This window comes from Cyprinodon tularosa, unplaced genomic scaffold, assembly GCF_016077235.1.
Source record: "Cyprinodon tularosa strain WSP-4 unplaced genomic scaffold, ASM1607723v1 ctg26, whole genome shotgun sequence".
NCBI classification, from domain to species: Eukaryota; Metazoa; Chordata; class Actinopteri; order Cyprinodontiformes; family Cyprinodontidae; genus Cyprinodon; species Cyprinodon tularosa.
The window spans coordinates 3,896,306-3,921,550 of NW_024038961.1; the positions used below are offsets into that span (position 1 = coordinate 3,896,306).

At 38.1% G+C, this 25,245-nt stretch overlaps 1 protein-coding gene across 2 annotated transcripts in view; it reads right to left on the reverse strand.

Annotated features, from left to right (window-relative positions):
* Window positions 1-9,831: 9,831 nt before the first annotated feature.
* runx1t1 (RUNX1 partner transcriptional co-repressor 1) overlaps window positions 9,832-25,245 on the reverse strand; it is a 78,688-nt gene continuing 63,274 nt past the window's right edge. Inside the window, exons 6-11 of one of the 2 annotated variants that reach the window (XM_038288709.1) lie at window positions 22,894-23,156; window positions 21,274-21,362; window positions 19,815-20,010; window positions 19,078-19,146; window positions 14,028-14,218; window positions 9,832-12,155 (exon numbers count right to left, since the gene is read on the reverse strand). In XM_038288709.1, coding sequence (XP_038144637.1) covers window positions 11,829-12,155; window positions 14,028-14,218; window positions 19,078-19,146; window positions 19,815-20,010; window positions 21,274-21,362; window positions 22,894-23,156 — 1,135 coding nt within the window. In that variant the 3' untranslated portion in view covers window positions 9,832-11,828. Of the gene's footprint in view, window positions 12,156-14,027; window positions 14,219-19,077; window positions 19,147-19,814; window positions 20,011-21,264; window positions 21,363-22,893; window positions 23,157-25,245 lie in introns of both variants that reach the window. The other variant, XM_038288708.1, reaches the window with a different exon arrangement.

Sequence of the window (25,245 nt, forward strand, 5' to 3'; positions counted from 1 at the left end):
AGCTACAGTTAGGTAGTTTTAGCATCAGGTGGCATTAAGTGCTTTAGCTCTTATCCTTTGTTTGATACGTCTTGGCTTCTCCGTCTCTACTGTACTTATCAAGGGCGTTTCATCACGCTGCACACAACTTTCTTTGGCACTCCTCTTTATTCGGAGTGGACAAATATTATGCATGCAAAGGAAAGTCATTGCTGTCCACTAATACGTCTAAATGGTGTCAGTATCAGGCAATGGGAATGCGTTTATATGTAAGTTTTTATTTAAAACTCTGTGCCATCTGCAGTTTAACATAATTCATTGAATTTAAACAAAAAAATAATACCAAAAAAACAAACTAATTGTAAAATTATCAACCAATATTAATATATTTTAAGACACTGACACCAAAATTAAACTCTAATTGAAAAAGCTTAGGTTTATGTTTTTTTATTCATCTTAACAGCAGGGTAGTGCTGAGTTTACTGAGGGATTTACTGATAAATATTATACAGTTTTAAGTATCTTCCCCTAATGGAAAAACATGTGCCCCTTAACTCTTCTCCAAAAATATTTGCTTTGCACCTTCTGAATCAGCTTCTACTGTGTTTACAAAAGAAAATGTCTCATCCTTCTTCACTTTTCCCTTTCAGAATTGCTGAATACCTTAACCAATTATTCAAGGTTATCATGCTCCATTAAGGCCTAGTCATCACTGATCAAATTATCCACCTGGAGGGTAAAGCCCAGCTTCCATACGATCCATATGCTGAGAAATTTAAATGAGGCTTCATGCTGCGACTTTAGGAAAAGTTAGTGGGATATCGGAGTGGGGTGGGATCAACCCAACCAGCAAAAAGGCTGAGGGGTTCAAGGTGACTGATGGACTATGATGTCCTGCTGTGTGTTTTACCATAGCCTTTTTTTGGAAGTGATTTAGCTTAATAAGAGTAGAAATGTTCTACAGTGATACTTCCAGTCAAGCTACAGAAGGAACACACACACACTCTAAATAGTATGGTGTATATGTGTGTGGGCAGTTTTTCTCAGCTCGTCATCCATCATACAGTAAAGCCACAGTAGGCAGAAGGCTGCGTATCTGGCCTCAGCTCCTCGCCTGGCTCTCATTAGACATCAATCACTTCCTTCTTCCTGCCCGCCTGCTTGGGAAGAGACCTAGTGACTTCGAAGATGTGCACTTTGGCACAACATTCCCACCTACACACAAATGCACTCTCTCAGATGGAGAGACGTAATAAAGAGAACCTGTGCATCCCATGACGTCAATGTCAAAAGTGGAGCCTCTGAGACATGCTTACAGTCTAAGTTGCTGTGCAGATTGGGAAGCTGCTAAAGAGAGGTCTGACAGTTCTAAAAGTTAGAAATCGACTAATTTATTCATAACCGCTCAATAAGGATTTGGAGATGTCAAAGAGTTCTTAGTCAAAGCTATAAGCAATGCTAAAAGGCAGCAGTTTCCATTTAAAAATGATTTTGAGCCACTTTAGATAAAGAGAGCTGTAGAGTGATATCTGATTCTGTGTTTTTTGAGTGAGTTTATGTCCCTGTCTATAATTGGAAGTTTCTAGTTTGAACTTCAATAAACGGGTTAAAAAAATACTGCTGCTGTTAAAGCGAAGAAGTGGACCTAAGTATAAAGAAAATGAATAAGTCTTCCTCCCCAATTAATTCTTTTTCAGAGTTTTAGCTGTTTGGTGGCTTAAAGCGACTTTTTTCCTCTTTACCAATGTACCTGCTGGGCAGTGAATGGAGGCCATTGCTTGATTTGGATAGTTGCTCTTGTTTTTGTGTGTGCCTCTTACCCCATTTATGTTACACTTACAATTGTCACAATGCAGAGTGAAATATTACCAGTAGTGGCTGTAGAAACATGGACAAAAGCTAAGTGTTTTCTCACTTTAACTCATAACCCTTTTTTGTTTTCATGCATTGCTATTGCATCACTTTATACCTCTGTTTAGTTGCTTCAGGCAAACTATATCATATCCTTTAACTTAAACTGTTCAGAATCAGTTTAATATTAGATGCACATTGATATTTTCCTCATTATTAGGATTTATCACCTAAAAAAGGCTTAGATCTCACATAACCTGAATCAATTGTATGCTGTTATCCTTAAATGTTGTATTACACTTTTTTAATCTTTATTTGGACCTGTTAAGAGTAACATAAAAATTGTCATCAACAACACTCTCTCTTGCTGCAGGTAGACTTTATTTTGTTGAAATAATAAAACACTTTTTTCTTGCTAAAGACATTTGGTAGATAATGCAGAACTACTTTAAATCATTAGTTGTCAAATCAGGTAGAAAATGTCCCACTTGAGATACATTTTTGCATTAATGTATTTTTGTGGTAGATTGCATTATTCTTCTGAAAAAGGGCCAAAGCCTTCAGGTAGCTCTCATAAAAGAGTGTGCATCTTCTACACCAGTACTTAAGTTGGAGGGATGTGTCAAAGCAACCATATATGTATATAGGGCAAGACCCAAAGTTTTTCTGTAGCAAATGTCTCCAAAAACTCCTCTGCTTTTATAAGCTTGCCTATTCCTTATATGAATCCCTGGTGCTAAGTTTTCCTGAGGTATATATTCCCAGGTAAATTATCTTTCTATATAAGATGTTTAACAATATGATTCACTTGACCTTCCAATCCTTGGTGCAGTTCTGGTGCGTTCTTGTCTGTTATCGCTTTCTGCAGTGGACACTGCTCAGCATGGGCACCTTGTCTTGACTGTTACATGACAAGAATGCTGCAGGTACAAGTGTATGTGTGAACCTGATGGAGGACAGGTGGATTATCTATTAATTTCATCGTTTTCTTTGCACATTAGCTGTTTTGTATGGGATCATTGCAATCTAAGGCTGTGAGACAGATTAATAAAGCTCAGATAACCAGATAGGTAGGGCTAGCAATCAGCAATTGTGTAGAAAGGCAAGTTTTGAACCAGGCAGTGACAGTTAAGCAGTTTCTAAGTTTCAGGTTTGGGAATCTAAGGCCCAAACAACCAAAATATGGAAACCTGTAATATCAAAATGATCCATTTCTGAAGATGAAGTGCTGGCTTGTTGTAGTAAAGAGACAGGAAAGCCAAAAAGTAAACTGCTCAAATTTCCTGAATGGTTTATTTTTAAAGCCCTCATGCATCAGACAGAAAGTTGGGTCATGAGCAAAAGAATTTAATACTAAATACAAGTGGCTGAAATTCCTTTCTCTGCAGGTTGGTCAGGTTTTCCATTTGAGGGGGGGGTGTTTCAGGTCTGTGTAGCTGTAGAGGCTTACAGTCAAATAGTCATATTTAAGCATTTTTTGATTCATGTAAACACTTAAATAAACTTATAGACCACAGCTCTGATTTAAGTCCAGATGTAAAAACCTTTAAAGAATCTCCTTAATTATTGTCGGGACCTGGTCCACTTCTCTTCCTAGCTTCCATGTTTGACAGACTGCTGCTCATTTGATAACATAAAATACCATATTCTTTGCTCTTTATTCGCAACTCTCATACGATTGTCTCAGAAAGTAGGTACCAAAGTAGTTCTGCAATTTACCTCTAGGTTTGACGGGAGAAAAAATTTACGTTTTTGATGGAGAGGGCAGATTTTTTTAAAGGGATGCTACTTCCATCCCCGGAGACTAATTGCTTTTAAGGTGGGCAAGACAGAAGAGATAACAGGACTTCAGCTGGCGACTATTTTATCAATTTAAATAGAAGAAGCTTGAGAGAGATTATTAGCACCATGCCTTGAAGTGTTGAGCGCTGGCTGAACAATGCAAGCTTGGCTTGTTTAATAGAAAACTAAAGAGTAAAGTGTATTTTTAAATGCATGTATAGTGCTATCAATATGGGTGGGTTATAAAAGAAAAAGGTGAGGAGCGGCAGGAGTAGCTTGAATTAGAGTCTCATGTAAAGGTCAGGTCAGACGACTGATAAGGATTCCTCTTCGATAAGTTCCCATAGAGGTTTTGCAGGCACCTTTTAATACAAATAGATCTCTGGATGGATGGATGGATGGATGGATGGATGGATGGATGGATGGATGGATGGATGACAGTCTTAAAAACTGCAGAGGTTCTGTTGAAACAATTATCCAAGAAAAAAAATATAGCTTCACTTATTCCTTACATTCAATCACCTACTAAAGTTTATAAACCTCTGTCCCTGTTTTATCTACTTTTTTATTGCTCTTCTCCATTTCTATATGTGCTTCTAAAAAGGAGGTAGAAAGAATGAGAAAGAGAGAGAGGGAAAAAAGCCCTGACACATGGACCCTGTTCCTTAATAATGTCATCCGTTGTGAACGCTATTAGGAGATTACCCTTGGCCCCTGGCAACCCAACCATGTGCAGGAACTAGATAACCTTGTGTTCTTTAATTTAATATCAACACTTTCCCTCATTTTTGCCATGCTTTACAACACACAAATACCCTTCTTGTCCCCTCTGGCCCGAAATGTCTTAAAGTGGGAAGTTAGGAAAGGGCAGGCTGTAAGACGACTGGAGGGGAATTACAGGATAAAGATTTCTTGAAGATTTCTTTCCGGTTGTGAACTGCTCGATGCCATTGGATGTAATAAATATATACTGTAAACAGGCTTCTTGTTAGGATTTACTAGAACTGAATGTACATTTTCTTTCAGCATAAAATCTGAGGAACCAACCTGTTTTACTTAAGATGAGTTAATGTCATGCTTCTTTCTCTCCTTGCAGGGTATCACAGCAAAGGAAAAAAAAAGATCCTGTCACACTGTTTGATTATTAGAGGATTGGAGAAGCAAGGACAAATGATCATCTTCTTCAAGGAGTAAGCAGTAAGAAAATCAAATCCTGCTCTCTATTCCTTACAAGATGAGTCACAATCCTGAATTAGCCACTGTATCGCACTCCATTCTGCTGCTGCAGCCGTTTCCTCTGAATGGTGTGAGCCAGGCGGTGGTGACGTGAGGGCCAGGCGGCACAGCCCCTATCACTCAACAGCACCCACTCACATCGCCATTACCACGCCTTTATCTCATCTCCCGCAGCCTGCCATGGACAGCCGCCTCTGGGTCCTCCAGGCTACTTTACTAATAACCTGCTCCTTATCAGCCGCTGTGCACCTCTGCCTGTGATCAAAGAGCCAATTAATGGAGCGGGGAAAGGTGAAGCATTCAAATAATGGAGACAGCTGTTTTTCTCTGTTTGAGAAAATCCATTTTGTATTGTTATCAGCTTCATACAGCTCGCCCACCCTCTCTTCAAACTAGCGCTTAATTCAAGTCTGTGTCTTCTTCTGCCTGGCTTGATAAGAAAAAGAGAGAGGGAAAGAAAGGTAGAGCAAAAAGAAGATGAGGCTGAGAAGAAGAAGAGCCTTGGTCACAATGAACTTTATGTAGAAGAATGTGGCAGCAATATTACAGCAGTCCAACTCATCCCCGAGCTTTATCAGCTCCAAAGTGGCTCAACACAATGATAAGTATTAGGGGAAGGAGGTCACATCAGGGGCTGCAATTCCAGAGCCGATGAGCTGCTTTGTGGCCTCGCTGTTGCTCTTTCTGAAAAGGGAGCTGCTGATTCCAGCTCTTTCAGCTCCATTACAATCTTGTCAGGCAAAAGAAGGTAGAAGGGTTAATTGTTCTGGTCACTGGTTCATTTCAAATGTAATTCCTTAAATTAATTCTTGGAATGCATTATAAGCATAAATATATCTAATAACAGCTAATAAAATAACCTCACCTCACCTTTGTTTTACACTTTAATACAGTTGCATCGTCATAAATTAAAATTAAAATAAAAAATGTAAGAAATATAGGTCAGTAATTCAACTGAAACAATAAGAGAATTGTTGATGCAAACAATGATAGATTATGGTTAATGAAAATAAAAATAAAAGCTTCAAATTTTGAGAGGTACAAACAAACTGCAAATACATGAACAAAGACAAAAAACTACCGCAAACAGAAAAAAAGATAACTAGAGAAAATGAAAAAGAGAATCACAATAATGAGACTAACTAAAAACACTGCTAAAGAAAAATGCAACAAAGCCTTCTGCAAATGAACATATGATAATAATACACAAAACATATCCAAAAGGAAATTGCTCCAAGTAATAAAAGATAACTGCAAGTTAATAAAAGCTGCAAACAATCTTACTGTAACTGTAAGTTATCCAGCCCACCAGAGGAACACGATCACCAACTTATATGAGACCAGACCCTTTGTTAGAAACAAATTGGATGCTCAGAGAAACTGACTAACTGAAAACGATTCGAAGGGTTTTGTCTTTCTTTTCTGAAACATCCTCTGGCGTCTGATCAGGTAAGTGCCATATTGTTTTGTTTCCTAACAACAACTTTTAGATTAGTTAGCGTTTGTGATTAAGGGAGCTCAGACTGCTGTAAAACAACGCTCTGAGTCACGTGACTCAGAGCGTTCAGTCAATGGAAAGTTTTCAAGGCCAACCAGCAGTGAGCATCGTTAAGGGCTGTATATTGACCTGATCAAATTATTTAATATATCTCAACCTGAGTTAATATTTTGGTCAGAAATTATTACAGACTCTTGCTTTAATTTGTAGGAATGTCAATGTTCTGGTCTCATATGAATTAATCTCGGCCTAGTGGTCTGGAACACTACCACTATTTGCAACTATCTTAACCTGCAGTCAATTTTACTACTTGGAGCATTTTCCCTTGCATGTCTTTAATTTCTTAGCATCATTGAAATATTTGCAGCTGGTTTTTATATTTTTTTTTATATCTGTGATCGCAGCATTTTAATTTTTCATGACTTTTCGTTTACATATGTGGTCTCAGTTGGCAGACCTCATTTCTCTGTACTTTTAATACATACTGAGGCTCAATGCATTTATAGTACGCATGCAGACCTTAACCATGGGGCAATGTACTGTACAGTATATGCCCTCATTATTAGGTAGTTGCTCTTTTTACATAATTCACTTTCAGATTTTTAACCCTTTTGCGACATCCTATAGCTAAACATTAGCAAGTAAAGGGCTGTTTCTGAATAAGCCCTCAGTCAATGAAAATACCCTTACAATATATAAATGCTACATTTAAAATGTGTATGACTCACAATAAGAAAAAATAAAAGGGCTAGAAATAACACATAATTTGACATTACAAAATCAACCTTTCTAATCCTATCAATAGTGTTACTGTCATCAAAGTAAACTAGTTAATCAAATAATACAAAGAAGACTCATGTCAATGGGCAAGAATTAACATATTTATTTCACTGTAAATAGAACAACAATACCAGAATTATACTGCAAAGTTTCACAGACTGACAGACCATAATTTACAGCCCCCCAAAAAGAATAACAAAAAAATTAACATAATAGTTAAAGAAAACAAAACACAAAAGAAATAAATCAACAAGAAACCACAATTCTGACATAGTAGACTGGAAAGCTCTCTAGAAGACACTGACTCTAAGTGATGTAAAGACCACTCTGTGTCAGCCTACCACTAACCTGTGGTTTTTATATCTCAATAAAGTATTGCACAACAACTTGAAATTATTTGATTTTTTTTTCTTTTTTACATTTTACCATAAGACCAGAACTCCTTCCCCCCTCCTTAAGTTTGACTCATTGTCTCTGGTTTATGCTAAGCAGTTTGCTATAAGCCCCTGCATCTTTCCTGTTTCCAAATTTAAATAATAGTCAAATCTGAATTAATGATCTAAATTTTATAATGTTAATTTTGATTAATTCCTTAAAAGATTTGCCTTTTTGTATGGATTCCCTAGCTGACAGTCCAACAAGCAAATTTGCATGTCTTCACAACAGACAGAAGGAGAAAAGAGGGAGAGAAAAAAAATCAAGACATTTCTCATTTCTGATCTTAATTTGTATTATTAACAAAAGAAACAACACTTTTCTTTAAAATTTGCACACACTTTTAGATTTCTTTAAACGTTTCAAACTCTTGGTGTACTCAAAGGCTTACAAGAACATAACAAAGATTTTTTTTCTACTTATTTTTCTTTTATTTATGAGGTCTGCATTGTTACCAAGTAGTGATATGGTTTTGCAGCTGTATGAGCTTTGACTTTGGGTTTCATTTTTCCTGTTCTCTTGTGCCCATTTGGTTTAGACTAGACCAGTATCAGCGCCACAACTGATGCTCTTATCATGCTCCAAGAGGTAGAGTGAGACAAACTTGTTTGCCACCTAGACATTTGTAGCAAAGCACAGCTAGAGAAGGGAATAAAGGTAAAATAGAAATTCTTCAAGAATTGTTGACTGAGATTTTTTTCTTCTTTTTTAAACACAGATTTCTCCCTGATAGAGAAATGTACACATTTGTCATCTGTTATATTATTTCACATACAGTTGGGTTCCAACAGCTTGTCTTTCTTGTTAGAACTACAGAGAAGTCAGGAGTCAGGCGATGGACAAAGTTATTAGGACCCTTCAAATCCAAGAGTGCAGGTGTGATATTTAAATTTGATTTGAGGAAAGAAACAAGGAAGCCTAGATGGAGCAGATTGCCCCAAACACTTCCACTTGTTTCTTGAGGTCAGAATTTATGTTCGTTACACGCTTCTGTATAGCACCGAGGTGTTTGGGGTGAGGAGCCTTTAGGTATGTCAGGGGAAGTGCTCTCTAACTGCAGATGACAGGTTTTTGTTATTAATGTTGTAGATTAATAACAAAGCATCTGTCTATGAATCCTATATTTATTAAAAACTGCTTGGAAAAAAAGCTAATTACTGTATATTGGTCCAAAAGCCAAGTTTCAAGTTCACACCGAGAGAATTATAAACGACGTAAAGCTGACATGAAAACCAAAATAAGAGATGCACTGGGGGATCGTCTGACATTCAACTTGATCGGCCTCGACTGGCAAATGTAAAAAATCTAATTTCTTTCTATATAACTCAATGCACTGGATCGAAGAACTACCATATTGGACTGGAAAAATTTCCTCCACGGTGAAGTCAAAAAAAAAAAAAAAAAAGACAGTGAGGATAACAGTAAAATCTGCGAAGCACAGGTATTTAAACAGAAGGTATGTTTTCTAAATCTGTTCAAGACATCTCTGCCGTTCATCCAGGCTTCCAGATAAAGGCAGAGAGTAAGATATTCAACAACTAACAGGAAGGTTCAACAGAATATTCAGCTTTCATTTAATCCTACAATGGAACATACTGGATTTGGAAAGACTTTTGGAAATGATAGTTTGGATTAATTCCTAACCATGCTAATCGCTAATTTAAGTTGCTAAATACAGCTTAAAGCTGCATCTTGTTTTACCATTACTCTAAAACAGATAGTGGGTTATGTCTCTACGTCCTGCTATGAATAGATGGTTAAAGTGGGAAAGCAAAAATATATTTTGTGTTGGTACAGCAACACTTGACAAAGACTGGAGGAATGGGACAAGGGAAAATTTTTCATCAGTGCATCTCCTACTAAAACTGACATTTAGAATCTGTAAAAAGAGAAATAAACAAACCAAAAAGCCTCTCTGTTCTTCAACTAAATGTTTACCATATCACTGGCTTTATTATTGCTCCGGATAAAATGTAATACTGCAGTTTTATTTTCTTGTATTTCCACTCTTTTCTCTGTCATAATCAGTAGAGGTGAGATCCATAAATGGCCTGAAATAAATTAAGTTTGTGACACAGAAACAAGTTTTGGTCTAGGGAATATGAATGAAACCTGGGGAAAAGTGACCAAATGTCAAAGTGAACAAACCTCTTAAAACATGTTTACATCAGGGTTTTGGTCCTTGGTGTCAGTCTTTGGCTGTTTTGGTGTTTCATATTGTACTTGTGTAGTAATACTGTGTGTACGTGTGTGTGACCTGGTGCTCTGCAATGTTAAAGCTGTCAATCGAAGTCTACACCTCTGCATTTGGAAAATCACTTTGTTAGAGTACTTTTTTTGTATTTTGTTATTTTTTTTGGTTGTTTTGCTTTTTTTTTTTCTAAAAAACAAATATTTAACAAATTTTCAGTAATGTACATGCACAGCGTGTAGCTATTTAAATAAAAACATTTCGGGTGCTATTCTTATAATGAAGATTAGGAAAAAAAGATTTTGATGTGTTCATGTTTTACAGCTGCGTCATTTCAAAACAATATTTATAAAAAAACAAAAACATGATACAACATACAAAATTGCTGATGAATTATGGCTCCAACAATGTTGAAAAGAAGCATGCCGAAATAAATTCCATGACAGTGCAAATACATATATGTACAGTGCTGTGAAAAGGTATTTGTCCCCACACAGATTTCTCATGTTCTCACTTTCTTTGTCTCTTTTAAATATTTATTTAATCAAACACTGATATCAAAGATATCCTGAGTAAATATAAAATGGTGTTTTGGAAATCTGAATTCCTCTCATGAGCCATTTCCCGGCATAATAACTACCGGACAAGGAATCACAAAATAGTACCTGTCAAACAGCATGAAGCAGGCCAACAATCATTGTGAACATTTAGGTGTAATCTGTGGGGGGCAGATCCTTTGTCCCAGCATTGTATGTCCCTTGTACAAAACATTTAGCTTAGCATTCCACGCAACATGCTAGTTCTCAGAAGAGATCTCGGTCGAAATGAAGTAGCAGCTCTGAGATATAATATTGTGTCTTTTCTTGGGGTGAGGGGATAAAACTCATGAAGCTACAAAGATTCTACTACATACACACAGAATAGAAAAGCAGCTTGAAAAAAGTAACACTTCCTTTTTTTTAATCTTTTCTTCCTCCAGCTAGAGATGGAAATATGAAGAGTTTGAACCATGACTTTTTTCCAGGTACTATCAATTGTCACAAGTGTCCAAAACATATTCAATAAATAACCATTGGTAACACCACATGACAGAAAGCGTGACGTTTACACAAAATAAATGAAAGGTGGGAGGAAATGTTGAGAGAGGAGGAGCATGTCAACACAATATTAGTTTCCAGGTCTGAGCCACCAAGCAGCAGCCACTGAAGATGTCTGACAGTCTCGCCGGCAAGCTGATAACCTCATTTTCTGGTCGTTAAAGAGCTTTTGTAACCCGGCGAGCATGCACGTGAAATGTTTCTCAGTGCATCCTGCGTGCGTTTGTGCGCTGTGGGCAAAGTTGTTTTGCATTCTGTCCAAGAAGTCTTCCTTTTCCATCCTTTGGGGAACTTGGATTTGGATTTCACAGCCCACTGACCTGGATATTACGACAAGTGAGAGGGAAATAATGCCGGCTGAACAGCTGGCTCGGCTAGCAATCTGCTGCACATCTGCCTGCTTCTTGGCGGCTGGGTCTGCAAGCCAGAGGTTCAGTCTGTCCCTTATTTATTCATCAGCCTGTATTAAAATCTAATCTCCTCATTTGCAGTGAATATTGACCACTTCAGTCATTCGGCTTTGTATGAAAAGTTAACTTAGGTGCAATGTCTGGAACAGAGAGGAAATAAAGCTTAAATGAGAGACGAAAAATAAAACATTTATAAAGGTGAGGTCTTGACTCCTCAGATCAGTCTTTTTATATTTACAAAGTAAAGTAAGAGAAGCTACACTGACAACAGTAACGACAACAGGTACAACAACCAACGCACAAGAGCAAAGAAGTGTAATGATAAAAGGATGTAATTTTTCAATTTGTTCATTCAACACAAAGAATATCTTTGCGTTTCTTTAAAGTCATGGCAAGTCAATATGACCTGATTATTGACCTCGTTTTTCCTCCTTTTTCGACCACATTGTAAGACAGACACATGCTTTGCCGTCCCTATCTGTTGTTTTCTTTGCAAAGACAATGTCATGATGTAGACAGTCATGCTCTTTGTGGGTTTTAGCACTGTTTGTTGCACATGGGAAGCTTTCCTAGCGAGGTGTACTGTCAAGAGCAGAAGAGGATGGGGTGCTGGGGGTGGACGAGCGTGGAGTAGCGGCAGGGGGGGTCGCAGCAGGACTCCCGGTGCCGCTGCTTGGAGTGCAGGCTGAAGAGCTGATGGGGGCGGGAGTCTCTGAGCCTGGAACTCCTCCTTGCGGCTGGCTGGACTGCTGCTGCTGCTGCTGGGCCTGGAGGGTCTGACCGCAGACATGGTGGTGCTTCTCCCAGTCCTTATGCTGGCAGAAGGAGCCGCAGTAGCGCGCTGTGTTACAGCCGCTGCACGTCTCGCTGGCTTTACGACCACAGTTCCAGCAGCTCTGAAGGACATTTAGAAGAGAAAAATACAAAAGTCATTTTTAAAAGCTAGGTTTACGATTACACTGCAAAGATTTAAATCTTAGTCATTCATTTTTCTTTAATTCAGTGTATTTTTTCTTGAATTGAGTAGGTAAGTAAGGTACTTTACCGAATGAGACAATTTACATCTAAAATAAGAAAAAAACAACTGCAGTCTCTTATTTCTAGTGTATAAAATCTACTTGTATTAGTTTAAGGCTAAACTTATTCCATTGGCAGATCATCCTATTTACCTACTCAAATTAAGGGTTGATACACTTAATTTGAAATTTTTTAAAAACAAATTTTAAGATCATTTTTCTGTGTAGAATGTCTGAATATTCATAAACTGGTTCAAAACTTGTCACATTGCAACCGCAACCTTTTAAAGGAATTTATTTGGGATATACTAACAAAAAGCAGGAGATTAGTGCAAAAGAAAAAAAATGGGTTGATTTCAAATTAATCATAATTATATAAAATGGGATGAAAGTTTGAACTTCCAATATGATCAACACAAAACACTGAGCCAGAGCAACAATGTCACAAACATTTTGAATACAAGGTCTTGTTTTTTACTTTACATAAACTTTCAAATTTGTTAAAGCAGAACACTCTTAGAATAGAGCTAAAGGGTTTGTGCAAATATATCCAATGAACATGTTTATGGGTTTATTTACATAGAACACATCACAGGTAGATCTTAAATCATTGAATATTGAGAATAGCTTTTTAGGATTGTTCTTTACTACAGAAAACTAGAGGACAAAGTTATAAGCAACCTCTACAAGTTCTCCCCTATGACGCTTCTCTTTCACAAGCATCACTCCTCCATTTAATGTCAGATAGGAGCCATATTTTCCGACTACTTAACTGATTAAAACCTCAAGGTCTCCAGTGGACATTAGCAAATGAGTGAGTGGTTTTCTCTTCTTTCCTCTCAGCTGAATTAGAAACACCCTCCTGTACACTCCGGTTACTGCGCTTGAAACCGGGAAGAGAGATAGAATAAAAAGCAGTAGATACTTGAGTGTCCTCGCTGTATTTTCCTCTGATTGGAAAATGTCTAAGTTGGGCATATTATTTTTAAAAACAGATTTAGCTAAATCCTCCAACAAGACAGTCACAAAAGAGCACATGAAAAATCATTTATCTATAAGCCCATTTAAATCATCCTCACATAGAAAGCCTCAAGAGTAGCTGGTAGTAACTCCTCTTGTCATGATCTTGGAGCTGATGACTAGCTTAATTGTTTGTTTCATTCAGCTGTCTAACTCTGCCTGGTTTCTAATCACTGCTCATCTGATCCATCTGCTCCTGGCTCTATTTAAGGTGCTTGCTCCCAGTCATCAGTGCAAGATTATCTTGTTCTCTCTAGCCAGTGGTGAGAGTGTTTTTGGAGTTCCTTGGTGTTTCTGATTTCCTGATCCTGACCTGTTCTGCCTCTCAACCATTGAACCTGCCTGTTCCTGTCTGAACGGTTTGCCTGAACTGGCTCCGGACTCCTGAATCTTTGAGCCTTGCCTGTTCTTGTTCTGATCTGTTTGCCTGACCTGGCTTTGGAATCCTGCATGTTCTCTGGGACTGCATTATCTGGGACACTCTGGGCGGCAACCGCCGCATCTTGTTGGTAGCTCACCAACTGGATCCTTTCTCAATCTCTGGGCATAGACTAAACTCGAAACCAGATATTCCTGCCTTAGACGCCCTAGCTGCTGCTACTACAGAACCACAGATCCGTGTTTTAAATAAATGCTTTTGAGTAATCCCACTGCCTGTCTTGCCTTAAATACTGAGTCCTATGTTCTGAATCGTAACACCTCTTGGGTTCAGAAAGGTTTCCCTGATCTTACCTCGCTGGAGTCCTCCTGCTGGTTGATGATGGAGAGTGCGTCCTCAGCTGCCTGACGTTTGGCCTCAGCTACAGTACGCTCCATCTTTGCCCGCTCAGTGCTGATCATCTCGTGAGCTTTTCGCTCTGCCTCTGACACGGCTTTCTGCAGTTCAGACATGGCCTGACGCTTCACCTCATTCACCGCCTCTTCTGGAAGGAGTTTAGGAACAAGGAATGTTATTCTACACACATGTTACTTCCCAGTTTTTCTTGATCATGTCACATCATTTATGTTTTCTGTAAAATTCTACTAAATGTTTCTTCTTCTCAATCCTTAAAATACCTTAAAGACATAATGTGTATTTTAAACCTTGGTAGAAGTGTTAAACAGTCTTGAAATAGTCTTTAAGGCTTATTATACATCTTTAGAGAATATAAGTGCAGATGCGGTTGTTTACTGAAGCAGACACAGTGTATTGTTCTAAAACAATATAAGACTTACATGCCTAAAGAGTCTTCATTAAATTTTCCTGTAGTACACATTTGTTTTATTACGTTGATCTAACCCAACTCAGCTAAATATCAAAACCAATGATGCAGAGATTCTCAACATTAACACTCGCCCACCACCAAAAAAAGCCTCTAAAACTGTAATTTGACCCAGAAGATTTTATTCCACAGGTAAAAACTGATTTTAAGCGTTAATGATATAACCCAAGAGTCAAACTAAACATACATCCTTTACAGAAAGGTGAAAAATCCATACAAAAGATAGAAGAAAGAAATTTTTTTTTCCAGAAAATAACAATGTGCTTTCAGGCTTTCTTACTGTGTTATTTTACTCTTGTTTGGAGCAAAGAATGACCTTGTGTGTGGATATTAAACTGCAAAATCAAGTCAAAGCAAAAGGAGGGCTTTTTTGTGTTTGCTGCAGTCATGCCTGTAACTTGACTAATTGTGTATGCAAATCGGCCAATTTGCATTTAAATTATGCATTTCTATTGTGATCCCACAGGCCCACGCGGTGAGGGGAAGTGGGAGAAGCGGTGGTAAACCGTGCAAGGTGCTTGAATATTTATCACCAACTGTAAACATTTTGCCTGTTTCAAACAGATGTATTCACGGCTGCTTTCTATTGTATAAAAAAAAAAACAAGTTTTGCAATCCTCCCTGGGTTACATTTTCATCACATTCTCCTCAGAAAAACGACAGAAAACAGCAGGCCTTATTTCTTTTATACAGACCACAAATACAAACAGCTTTATTTGTAATAAACTGGTTGACTACTCTTTTTGTAGACTTTAAAACAAGTCCTAGGGGGAAAAAATGGCATTTTTCCAAATACATTTTTCTCTCCATTGTGATTGAGCAAATTATTTAAACCAGGGTGCTTTTGCCTTTAACCTACTGTGCTGAGTGAAGTTATGGAAATTGCTCTGGTTGCCTTGAGATATAAGGTCTTTGCACTCAATCGTGATTACACACCAAATGTCTGAGATAGAAGATCGATCAAAGCTGCAGAGGGAAAGGGAGAGTACCAGAAAGCAGTCAGAGCTCCTATGGTGTTACTCAATTCAATTTAAATGCATATTACTTGTTCAGAGTATCACACACATCATGCATGGTCTAGCAAGGGGGCAATTTCTTTTCTCCGACAACTTTAAAAGGCACATATAATCTAGCCCTAGCTCTGAATACCAAGTGGATTCTTGAAGGACTGGACACATTCCAGTGTTCAGGGCAGCTATATCTGTAAGTGTAAATGCACTCATGATGCATAAGTTGAGCAATTTTTCCGGTTTATTTAGATCAGCTCATCTATACAACATATCTTAGTTAGAATAAGGAAAATACTATTTTAACAGATTATTAGAGCCCATTTCTTTGCTCCAGCTGTTTATTCTATATTCAGGACCCTAGAATTATTTAGGGATCTAGATGTGATGAAAACAACTGCTAAAATTCAAAATGAACACCAAAATGGGGTAGAGACGGATTAAAGGGAATCTGAATTAGGGCGGAATTATGCCAAAACTAAAAACTGCAAATAATTTCACCCAGTATTGTAATTTCATTGTGATTTTACTTTGCACCAAGCACAAGTATGTAAATGTTTCATTCCAGGGTTTTAGTTTTTACCATGGCCTTAGAAGCTTACTTGTCGAATGTCCAATACTGCTGGACTGAACCTTTGTTTAAAAGAGGTTTGTGCGCTGTGTCTGTCACAATCTTTTTATTTCCGGGTGGATCATCTAAATAGGTGGTCTTCCTAACTGTCAATCATTCTGGTGATATGTTTACGTAAGGCTGTCCTACGTGCTCGTAATGTTAGCTATCTTTTTCAACGTAAGTGTTCTCTTTGCAAAGCATTATGGGATTTGCTGTCCCAGCGGCCCCTTGTCGCCATAGGCTGTCGCTACCTGACAGCGGCAACTAATAACAAAGATGGTGCAGGGATCTCATGGTGGAGGCAGAGTTACATGACCAACGGGAAGCAAAAAGTTTCCTGTGAAGTTCACTATATAGTCCCCGCTCTATATAGTGATGAGGGATTTAGGGGTTAGGGCGGACGTTAGGACACAGTAAGCTTGTCACGGTCTTGATTCTGTTATGTTTTATTTGCTCCATATTTTCTAGTTTTATGGTTTAATTCCTATTTTGTTATATTTTCTGGATATATTTTGGTTCTAAGGTTTTTATTTGTTTCCCTCTGTTGCCCCCTTGTGTTAGTCTCCTTTTCCCTAGCTCTTTCCTCTGCTGCTCTGTTCACACCTGCTCCCAATCTGATCGTTAGTCCTCTCTTTGTTCAGTCTCCCATAAATACACTCCTTGTACAGTTCCTCAGTGCTGGTTTCTCATCTTACTTCACTTTACCTCGCCTCGCTTCACCTCGTCTTACCCTGGCTCCTCGTGATTGTTTCCCCCTGATGTCTCCATGCTTCTGGTTTGTTTTACATTTTTAATTTAGATTTTGGGATTTTTGGATTCCTGCCTCTGTTACCTGTGTTTATTCATTAACGAAACAGCAAGAACTCACCCCCGACCCTCAGCCTCTATAGTTGGGTCCACTAACCACAACCAAACCATGACAAAGCTTGTATGAGTAATGTAAACAGCACATTTTAAACATAGTGTGCATGAGGAGAAATGGTCTTGTGCATGCTCTTGCACGTGTTAAATAGGCATTCCATGTCAGAAGCGGGTACAGGGTTGTGCATGTGCATTTTCAATTACAGTAAGTGGAGAGGGTGGGTCTTTTAAAAAAATTGTGAAAATCCTCCACAATACCTTTAAATATATAACCTCCATCTAATGGGCTGGAGGGAAACATGTACTTACTTATCTTACTCTTGTTAAATGTAATGCCACTAAAATGTAGCACCTCTATGATTTTAAACTTGTGTTTTGCTAAATTGTGATTATGTTGCAAATGTATTTAATTTCCCAATCCTAATCTGGATGTATCAGTGTTATTGGTGCCAGACAGTATTGAGCTGAGTTTTTCACAAACTGCTGCTGTTAGGTTTAGATAGAACAGTCTAAAAAAAAAACAACAACATCCAATTGAAAAAAGGGTCAGAGTTCAAATGAGTATTAGCAGACCATCTCCAGATGGAGGGAAGGCAACAATACTGCAGCTGTAAGTAAGAATGGAAAACTTTGGTATACTGAAATGTTTGCTGAAACACCTTAGTGAATACTAAGTTTGATTAAACAGCCAAACTCCAACAAGTTTTTCCAGTTTTGAGAGCTGTGTACACTAAGGGCCGGATCTATCAAAGGTTTGCGTGTATAAAAACGTGAGCTATTTCATTGCGCACGCTAAAAAATGTACAAACTGATCTATCAAAAGCGTGCTAAAAGGATTTGGTCTTTAAAATGTGATAAATAGCGCCTGTTATCCATTTAGTACTTTTTCTGCAATGAATATGCAATATGGGGCGTTTACACGCAAAAGTGCGTCTTGTGGGAGGAGAACATGTAAATATATTAATTTAGCACTCGCAAAGTGATTTATCAAACCTGAAAGCAATTTTGCTAACGGTATCTGACTCTATATTTAACACGTTTCAAAAGAAGGTGCAAATGGTCTGTATGCGTAATTGCGCACACATGGCAGCGGTTATTGTCGCAAGAAGGAGACATGGAAATGAAGCAAGGAGACGCAGAGAACGCATTTTTTCACTCCGTGTGAATATTTTTGAAATGAACGAGGAAACGATCATCAAAATATATCGTTTATCCAGCATTGCCATTTTGGAGCTGCAATTCCAGTGATTTGCTCCTCACAGAGCGTCAGCTGTACTTGTTCCTCAATGCTGGTCAGAGGCAACTCATCTACTGTGCCCCCTCCTGTTTTGTTGGCTTCATCCACCAACACCTCCATTTCCATGGGGTCGAATTTCCTTTTGCGCTTTCTGCTGTCCAAACTCGCGATGCCGCAAACCACAAAACGCGCAAAACCATAATTTAAATAGGGCGTCTCCAACAGTTTTGCACCTGCCACCAGTTACCAAATCGCTCTTGTTAAATCACCCGCAAACCATGGTTCAGCCCCTCGCGCAAAATTCCAATTTGCGAGCGCAAATTACTGCACGCAAAATTGGATCTTGATAAATCCGGCCCTAAAAGTACTAAAGTTAGACATTGCAAGCTCTTGATAAAAAGGTAAGATGCAATATATGGAAATGCCAGCATCTCTATAGACACATTCTCTGTGAAAAATTGGTTGAGTATTACCCATGGGTGCTAGATTCATTTAAAAAACATTGTGTAAAAAAATGGTTAAATAACAAATGCAAAGAATGTACAGTAATGGTCATAATGCACATATCAGAAATCCCCTCCAGAGTTTTGCTAAACTGACACCCAAAGGGTACACAACATTTCTTTTATGGTATTTCCAGAACTATGTAGACATTTAAAACAACACATTTTAGCAACATATATCCACGAGCCATCAAAGTGTAAAGAAAACCCTAAAAAAAAGCCTTGATATTGTTCAGAGCAACAGGTCTTGTAAACTGTGAAGAGATAATCGGGAGTGTTGATGCAGGATAAAAGCTCACCAGCTTTTTTCCAGATCTCTTCAGGGACGTAACCCGAAACAGGCCGGTGCAACAGCTCTCTGGGAATGTCTGCAGAGAAAACACACCAGATCAGTAGGTTTATTAAAATTACATATTGTAAAAAGATTGTTCAGCCAACCATAATGTGAAAAATGTTTGCCATCTATTATCATTTGTTATCACAGAAACCAAAGAATTTAATCTGTAGTTTGGTAAAGATATAAATATATAACACCTTATCATCATGCACACTATGCATAAACAAGGTGAGTTTCAGTTTTTGCTCAGCCACTTTTTTGCTTCTAAAATGCCACATTCATATGTCATAATACAGGATTTAATGTGAGGCTTTTTAGTTTCTTTTGTGTTTGAGATTATGCCACTGCAATAGAAAATACATTTATTTTGGGAGTTTCACACATCTTCACCACAAAGAGAACTAAAGTAGGTTATCTAAGATGGTTTGGAATTGTTTTGTTAAATAGAACTTGATTATTTCCCTACTTTAACATTGCCTTGAAAGTATCACATCTACAAAAACGCAAAGAAATAACTATGGTTTAATGGAATAAGATGTTATTTTCATTTTATTGATGAATATAATACGTTTAACATGGAGCAGTGTACCATTTTGTGAATATTTCCATAGCAGAAACTAAGATCATACATAATGTTTCTGACCTGAAAGCATGCAATATGAATTCCTCAAAGTTTTAAAAGCCCACACTGTTTTGTACCTGATGTTGTGTTTTCCTGTGCTGCAGGGCTCTGCTGCCTTGACTGCCCACTAGAAGCCCCCTTCTTCAGCTCCTCTGCATCGCTGTAACGCCTTATCCAGTAGTTGAGCTCCTCTCGGTCGGCCTCCTGGCACCTCCGCAGCACAGTCAGAGAACGTCTTGTTTTCTCCACCATGTCCATGATACAATTCAGCAGCTAGACAACAGAAAAGGCAAAACACAGCGCTGGGTTTACACATAGAAACAAAGGTACTTTTGGAGTATTATTATGATGAAGGATTGGGAGAATTTAAGGTAAATATTTCCGAAGCTGACTTCCATTCCATGTCAGGTCACATCTCTACTTCAACACATTATTTATTTTCATGTCAGCTAGCAAGGGAAGTATTTATATTAACTTTATTTACCTGCTGATAAACCATCAGTAAAGAAATCAAGGTGTCAACAAATAGTATCATGTTTAAAGCTTTTTACTTTTAAAGAAAAACAGTGTCTTCCAAAACTTCTAATACTTTGAAATGTTTCATATTTTGCCATCTTATATTTTGAATCTTAAATGATAAAAAAACAGAATGTAGAGCTTTCAGGTTTCAAGGTTCGTTTTCTGACATTTACTGAAATTAGCTATATTTATCTTCCTTTTACCTCTAATTGCATCCCTGTTCCTGGGGAACAAAACAGCAACCCCATCATATGATACTGCCATCACCACATTTCTCTGCTGTGAGTATTTATGTGGATTAGGTTCACTTGTACTTTTCAACCTTAACCTTTTAAATGTAGACTAAAAGTTCAGTTTTTTGTCTCATTTAACAAGAGCACCATCTTTTCCATTTGCTGTGCCCCCTACATGGCTTGCAGCAAACTGCAAACTACAAATGCCTCTTTTTTTATTAATGGCCTTTCACAAGCTACGCTCCTATGAAGGTCAGATTTGTGGAGTGCACAGCCACTACAGCAGTTGTCCTGTTGTCAGACTCCTCCCATGTGAGCAGGGGATTTCTGCAGCTCCAACAGAATTATGACGGACCTCTCCGCTTCCACCTTGATTAATCTTCACCTCAAGGGGCCTGTCAGTTTTGGCGGACAGCCATATCTTGGTATTTTGGCAGGTTTCAATGATGTACTGCACAGTGCATTGTGACATATCAAAGCTTTAGAAATAATTTTATAATCTAATACATGCACTATATAGTAAGTATCCACTCCTCAGAAGAGGCAAATTTAAAAAGGTTAAAAGCAAAAGCAAAATACCTGCTAGACATGTCTAACCAAATCTTGTACTTTTAAATGAAATGAAATGTAACCTTCTATATCATGATAAAATTGTAGCTTAGAGATAATCTAGCTACTAAAGCTGCAGCAAGGTGGGATAAATATTTTTCTAGGACATGACAAAGACTATCAAATGTTACTTACAGAGAAAAAATAGTAATAAAAATGTTATTACTTTTCTTACATGGTCAAGGTGCTTCCACTCCTCGGCCCATTCCCTGTCTGTCAGTCTGTGGTCAATCACCTCCTCCTGCCTGCTTCCTGCATGCATACCTGCGGTAAAAAAGATAGAAACATAAAGAGAAAAAGTGGTTATGATAAGGAGGACCGACTGATATAACATCACTTTATCATTTTCGTCCTATATCCTATCTGTATTTTTCATTTTTCTCCCTCTTTTATGTCCCCCCGCTCAATCCATTTTCCCTCTCTGCCCTCTTTTCTTTGTGGTCTCCATATCTCTCTTGCACCCTGAGGGCAAATGACTGAACTTCTCGTCCAGTTAACATCCATCACAGGGTGAGACATGGTAAATGTCTTTTCTAAATTTAGAAAAGAGCCCTTACAGCTTCATCACAACTTGGCATATGTAGTAAAATATCTCCCATTTAAAAACACTTCACCCAAATGGCATATCAGTGGCTGCAGCACCAGTTTTTGTAGACCAGTAGAAATAAACCTAGATTTTCCATGGAGACAGTGGATTAAAAATCTTTCATTTGAGATAAAATTAACACTGAGCATAGTCATATTACACATAAAATGATATATTAAGGCACACAACTACACTACAAAAAATAAAATCTAAATAAGTAATTTTTTCTTAAAATAAGTGCATTTTTTCTTGAATTACGGATGTAAGTGAGACCCTTTGGAACAAGACAATTTACATTTAAAATAAGAAAAAAACAATTGCATTGTCTTATATCAAGTGCATAATATCTAATTACCTTATTTTAGGAGTAAAGATACTCACTCCATTGGCAAATCATCTTATTTACCTGCTCAAATTAAGGGTTGATACACTTAATTTAAGACATTTTTACTCATTTTTAGATAGTTTTTGCAGTGTAAAGCATGTGATTCTGATAGAGAAATCTAAATGATGCCAAAATAATAATAATGGAGACTGACCCTTAGAGATTTTAGTAGGCTGACCAATCCCAAATATCTGCAGCCGATATTCCTGGGCTGATTCAAAGAGCCGCTATTGATTTTTCTTCCTCGATTTACACGATAAAAATGACGCATTAATAACATGTTTGTTTTTTTATGTTTACGCATTTAGTAGATGCTTTATCCAAAACGACTTACAAAGTTGACACAATGTTACAATGAGGTAGACATTAGCGTGAAGGATCTTGCCTAAGGACCCACACAGGCAGCTCATCCCCCCAGCAGGGGTCTGAATCGGGGCCTCCTGTGTGCAAGTCAGGTGACTTGTTGCCACTTGAGCTTAGCAAATAGCGACGAATAGTAACAACTACTACACAATTCAGTTCTAACTAAAAACAAAAATATATTAACAAAACATTAGCAATAGATAGCATTGATCTCCTTCAAGTGATCTCAAGGCATTGCTGCTGAATGATTATCACTGTCCTGATAATCATTTCTTTCACCCCCTGTACTGAAAGGAGAAAAACTGTTGCACAACATGATAAACTCTCCATTATGCAGGTTTGTAAACAATGTTTGAATCCCCCTATGATAGGTGGAAATGTATTACATGTCACTCTCTATACTTTGTTTCCGGTGGGAGGTGACTTGAAATGAAATATTTTGGTAAAAATAATATCCCTACCAATAGGCCTGGCTCGCTCTCGGATTTCCCTGTGATTGGAGGCTGGGTGTCTGTATGTGTCACGGTAATGATGGGCGATGGCCATGTCATCCAGCCTGTAGTGCTGCGGAGGGAGGGGACCTGGGTGGGGCAGCCCATTGGGCTGGTAGGAGAGCCCATTGGACGGACTGAAACGCTGGGCGGGGCTCATGGTGCAAGGCCGTTTGCTTGGGTGGACATCTGGATGGATGGCTCCATCTCGCTCGAAGCCGTTCTCTTTGGTTCTGAACACAAACACAAAAACATTTTTATTTTAAAAAACAAAACATAAAATTCAATTTGTCTTTAACCTCTCGTCAAGAAGAGACATGATGATAAACAAACAGATGATTTTAATATCCAACCTCATTTGTAAAAATATAAGGAGCAACACCTGTTTGCTAAATTTCTTCTATAAAGTAGTCTACCAATGGATGCAGAGACATGAGCTGTGGCTCCAGAATAACAGACCCCCACCAGATGAAGTAATTGCTTTGAAAGGTTGCGTTTCCGGGATTTATCAAGGGATTATATCCTGAAAACAAGTCAATTTATACACAAACAATTAAACCCTGCTCACAAAAAAAAAAGTTACACATGCCTACTCACACAAGTAGTTTCAAAGGGATCAGGTGGATTTTTGTTTGCCTGCTTCAGAAGATTAATGTGACCAGGTGTGTTTGTGTGTGTATATATGCCTGCACATATGTGCCTGCAGTATGTTGTTGTGTGCGTTCTCAGCTTTGTCAGTTCACAGTTAAAACCTGCCAACCTCCCCTGCTATCAACGGTCCCCTGGTTTCCTCTCTCCCCCTCTGTCTCGCTTCTCTTCCCTTCCATCCCTCTCTCCGATGAACAGATTGAACTTCTTAATGAGCTGTTTTTATGGGCTCCTAATGCTCATCCACAGCTCTCCATATGCTCTTTTCTTCCATCCGTCCATCTCTCTGTCTCCCTCGACTCATCCATCCACCTCCTCCCACACGCATCTCCCCAGCTTATTTGCTGCAACAACGTTGGTAACTTACAAACACCAGAGCAGATACATGCACACCCAGTTACAAGGATGCACAGCTTGCTAATGCAAGCAGGCACATTCTTGCTTATAACTGCAAATGAGACATTTTGGCTTGAAACGCCAAGACAAATGGGCTGGTCACTAGAGTCTAATATTTTATAGTTTACCATCCCTAACTGCTGATGAGAAAATACAAATCTAATCAATTTTTTTTTTATCAGTAAGAGCAGGATTCTTATATATTAACTGCATCAGTGTCTTCTGAATTAGTGAGATTTAAAAAATAAAAATACAGGAAGAGCAAAATGTGCATATAAAGTGTACTTTACTTGGAACTATATTGAATGTTTATTCAATCTCCTTTTAATCTAATAGTGAAACATTAGCAGATACAAGTAAGGCAGAAACCTCTGCAGCAAATGTGTTTCGATGCTTTTTAAGGCTTTATCATCGGATTTGTAAATATTGGAAGTTATTTAGACTCATGATTGCATAGCTTTCCCAATTTTTTTTCTCCCTCCAACTTCTAAATACATATTTGATCCTCCCCTGCTAATCATTTGTCCTTGAGAAAAACTTGAGAGACCATCTAACTGCAAAATATAGTGCTGTTTCCCTGCCATCACAGCACTACACCATTGTTTCGGGACACTTTGGACATGGTAGCAAAAAGTTATAAATAAAATAAAGTTTTAAACCTCTGTAATTTATTTTTTAACCATCTTTTTGTAAAACATCTATTACCATTTGATGTGGTGCCCTTCTACATGTTCAGATGTTCAAAACAATTGAAGTGGAGGGTTTTCACAAGTTTTTGAAAGACCCGCCCTCTCCGCTTTAAAAAAAATGCACATGAACAACCGTGTACCCGCTCCCGAGAGGGAACGCCTATTAAACGTGTGCAGGAGCATTCATGAGGCCATTTCTTCTCATGCACGCTCTGTTGAAAAAAAATGCAGTTTGCAACGCTCACACAAGCTTACTTTCCAAAAGAAGATTTGCAATTTTTCCACTTTGTTAGACTCACCACCGGTATGTGAAAATGGGGACGTGCATGCAGGACGGCCTTTAGTAAACATATTATCAGAATGATTAGGCGGACCACTTATTTTGATGATTTTACAATTTAGTAAAATTGTAAAAAGATTCATTGAATTTGCATAGACATATACAACTCATTGATATTTTATTTAAGGTATTTTCTTGTAACTATCTTTATAATGTTTAAAAATAAGATAATATGCAGCTCTCTCAATGGACAGTATGCAGCCACACTGCATTTGGCAAGAATCACAGCTTTTTTCTATCAGCTAAAAG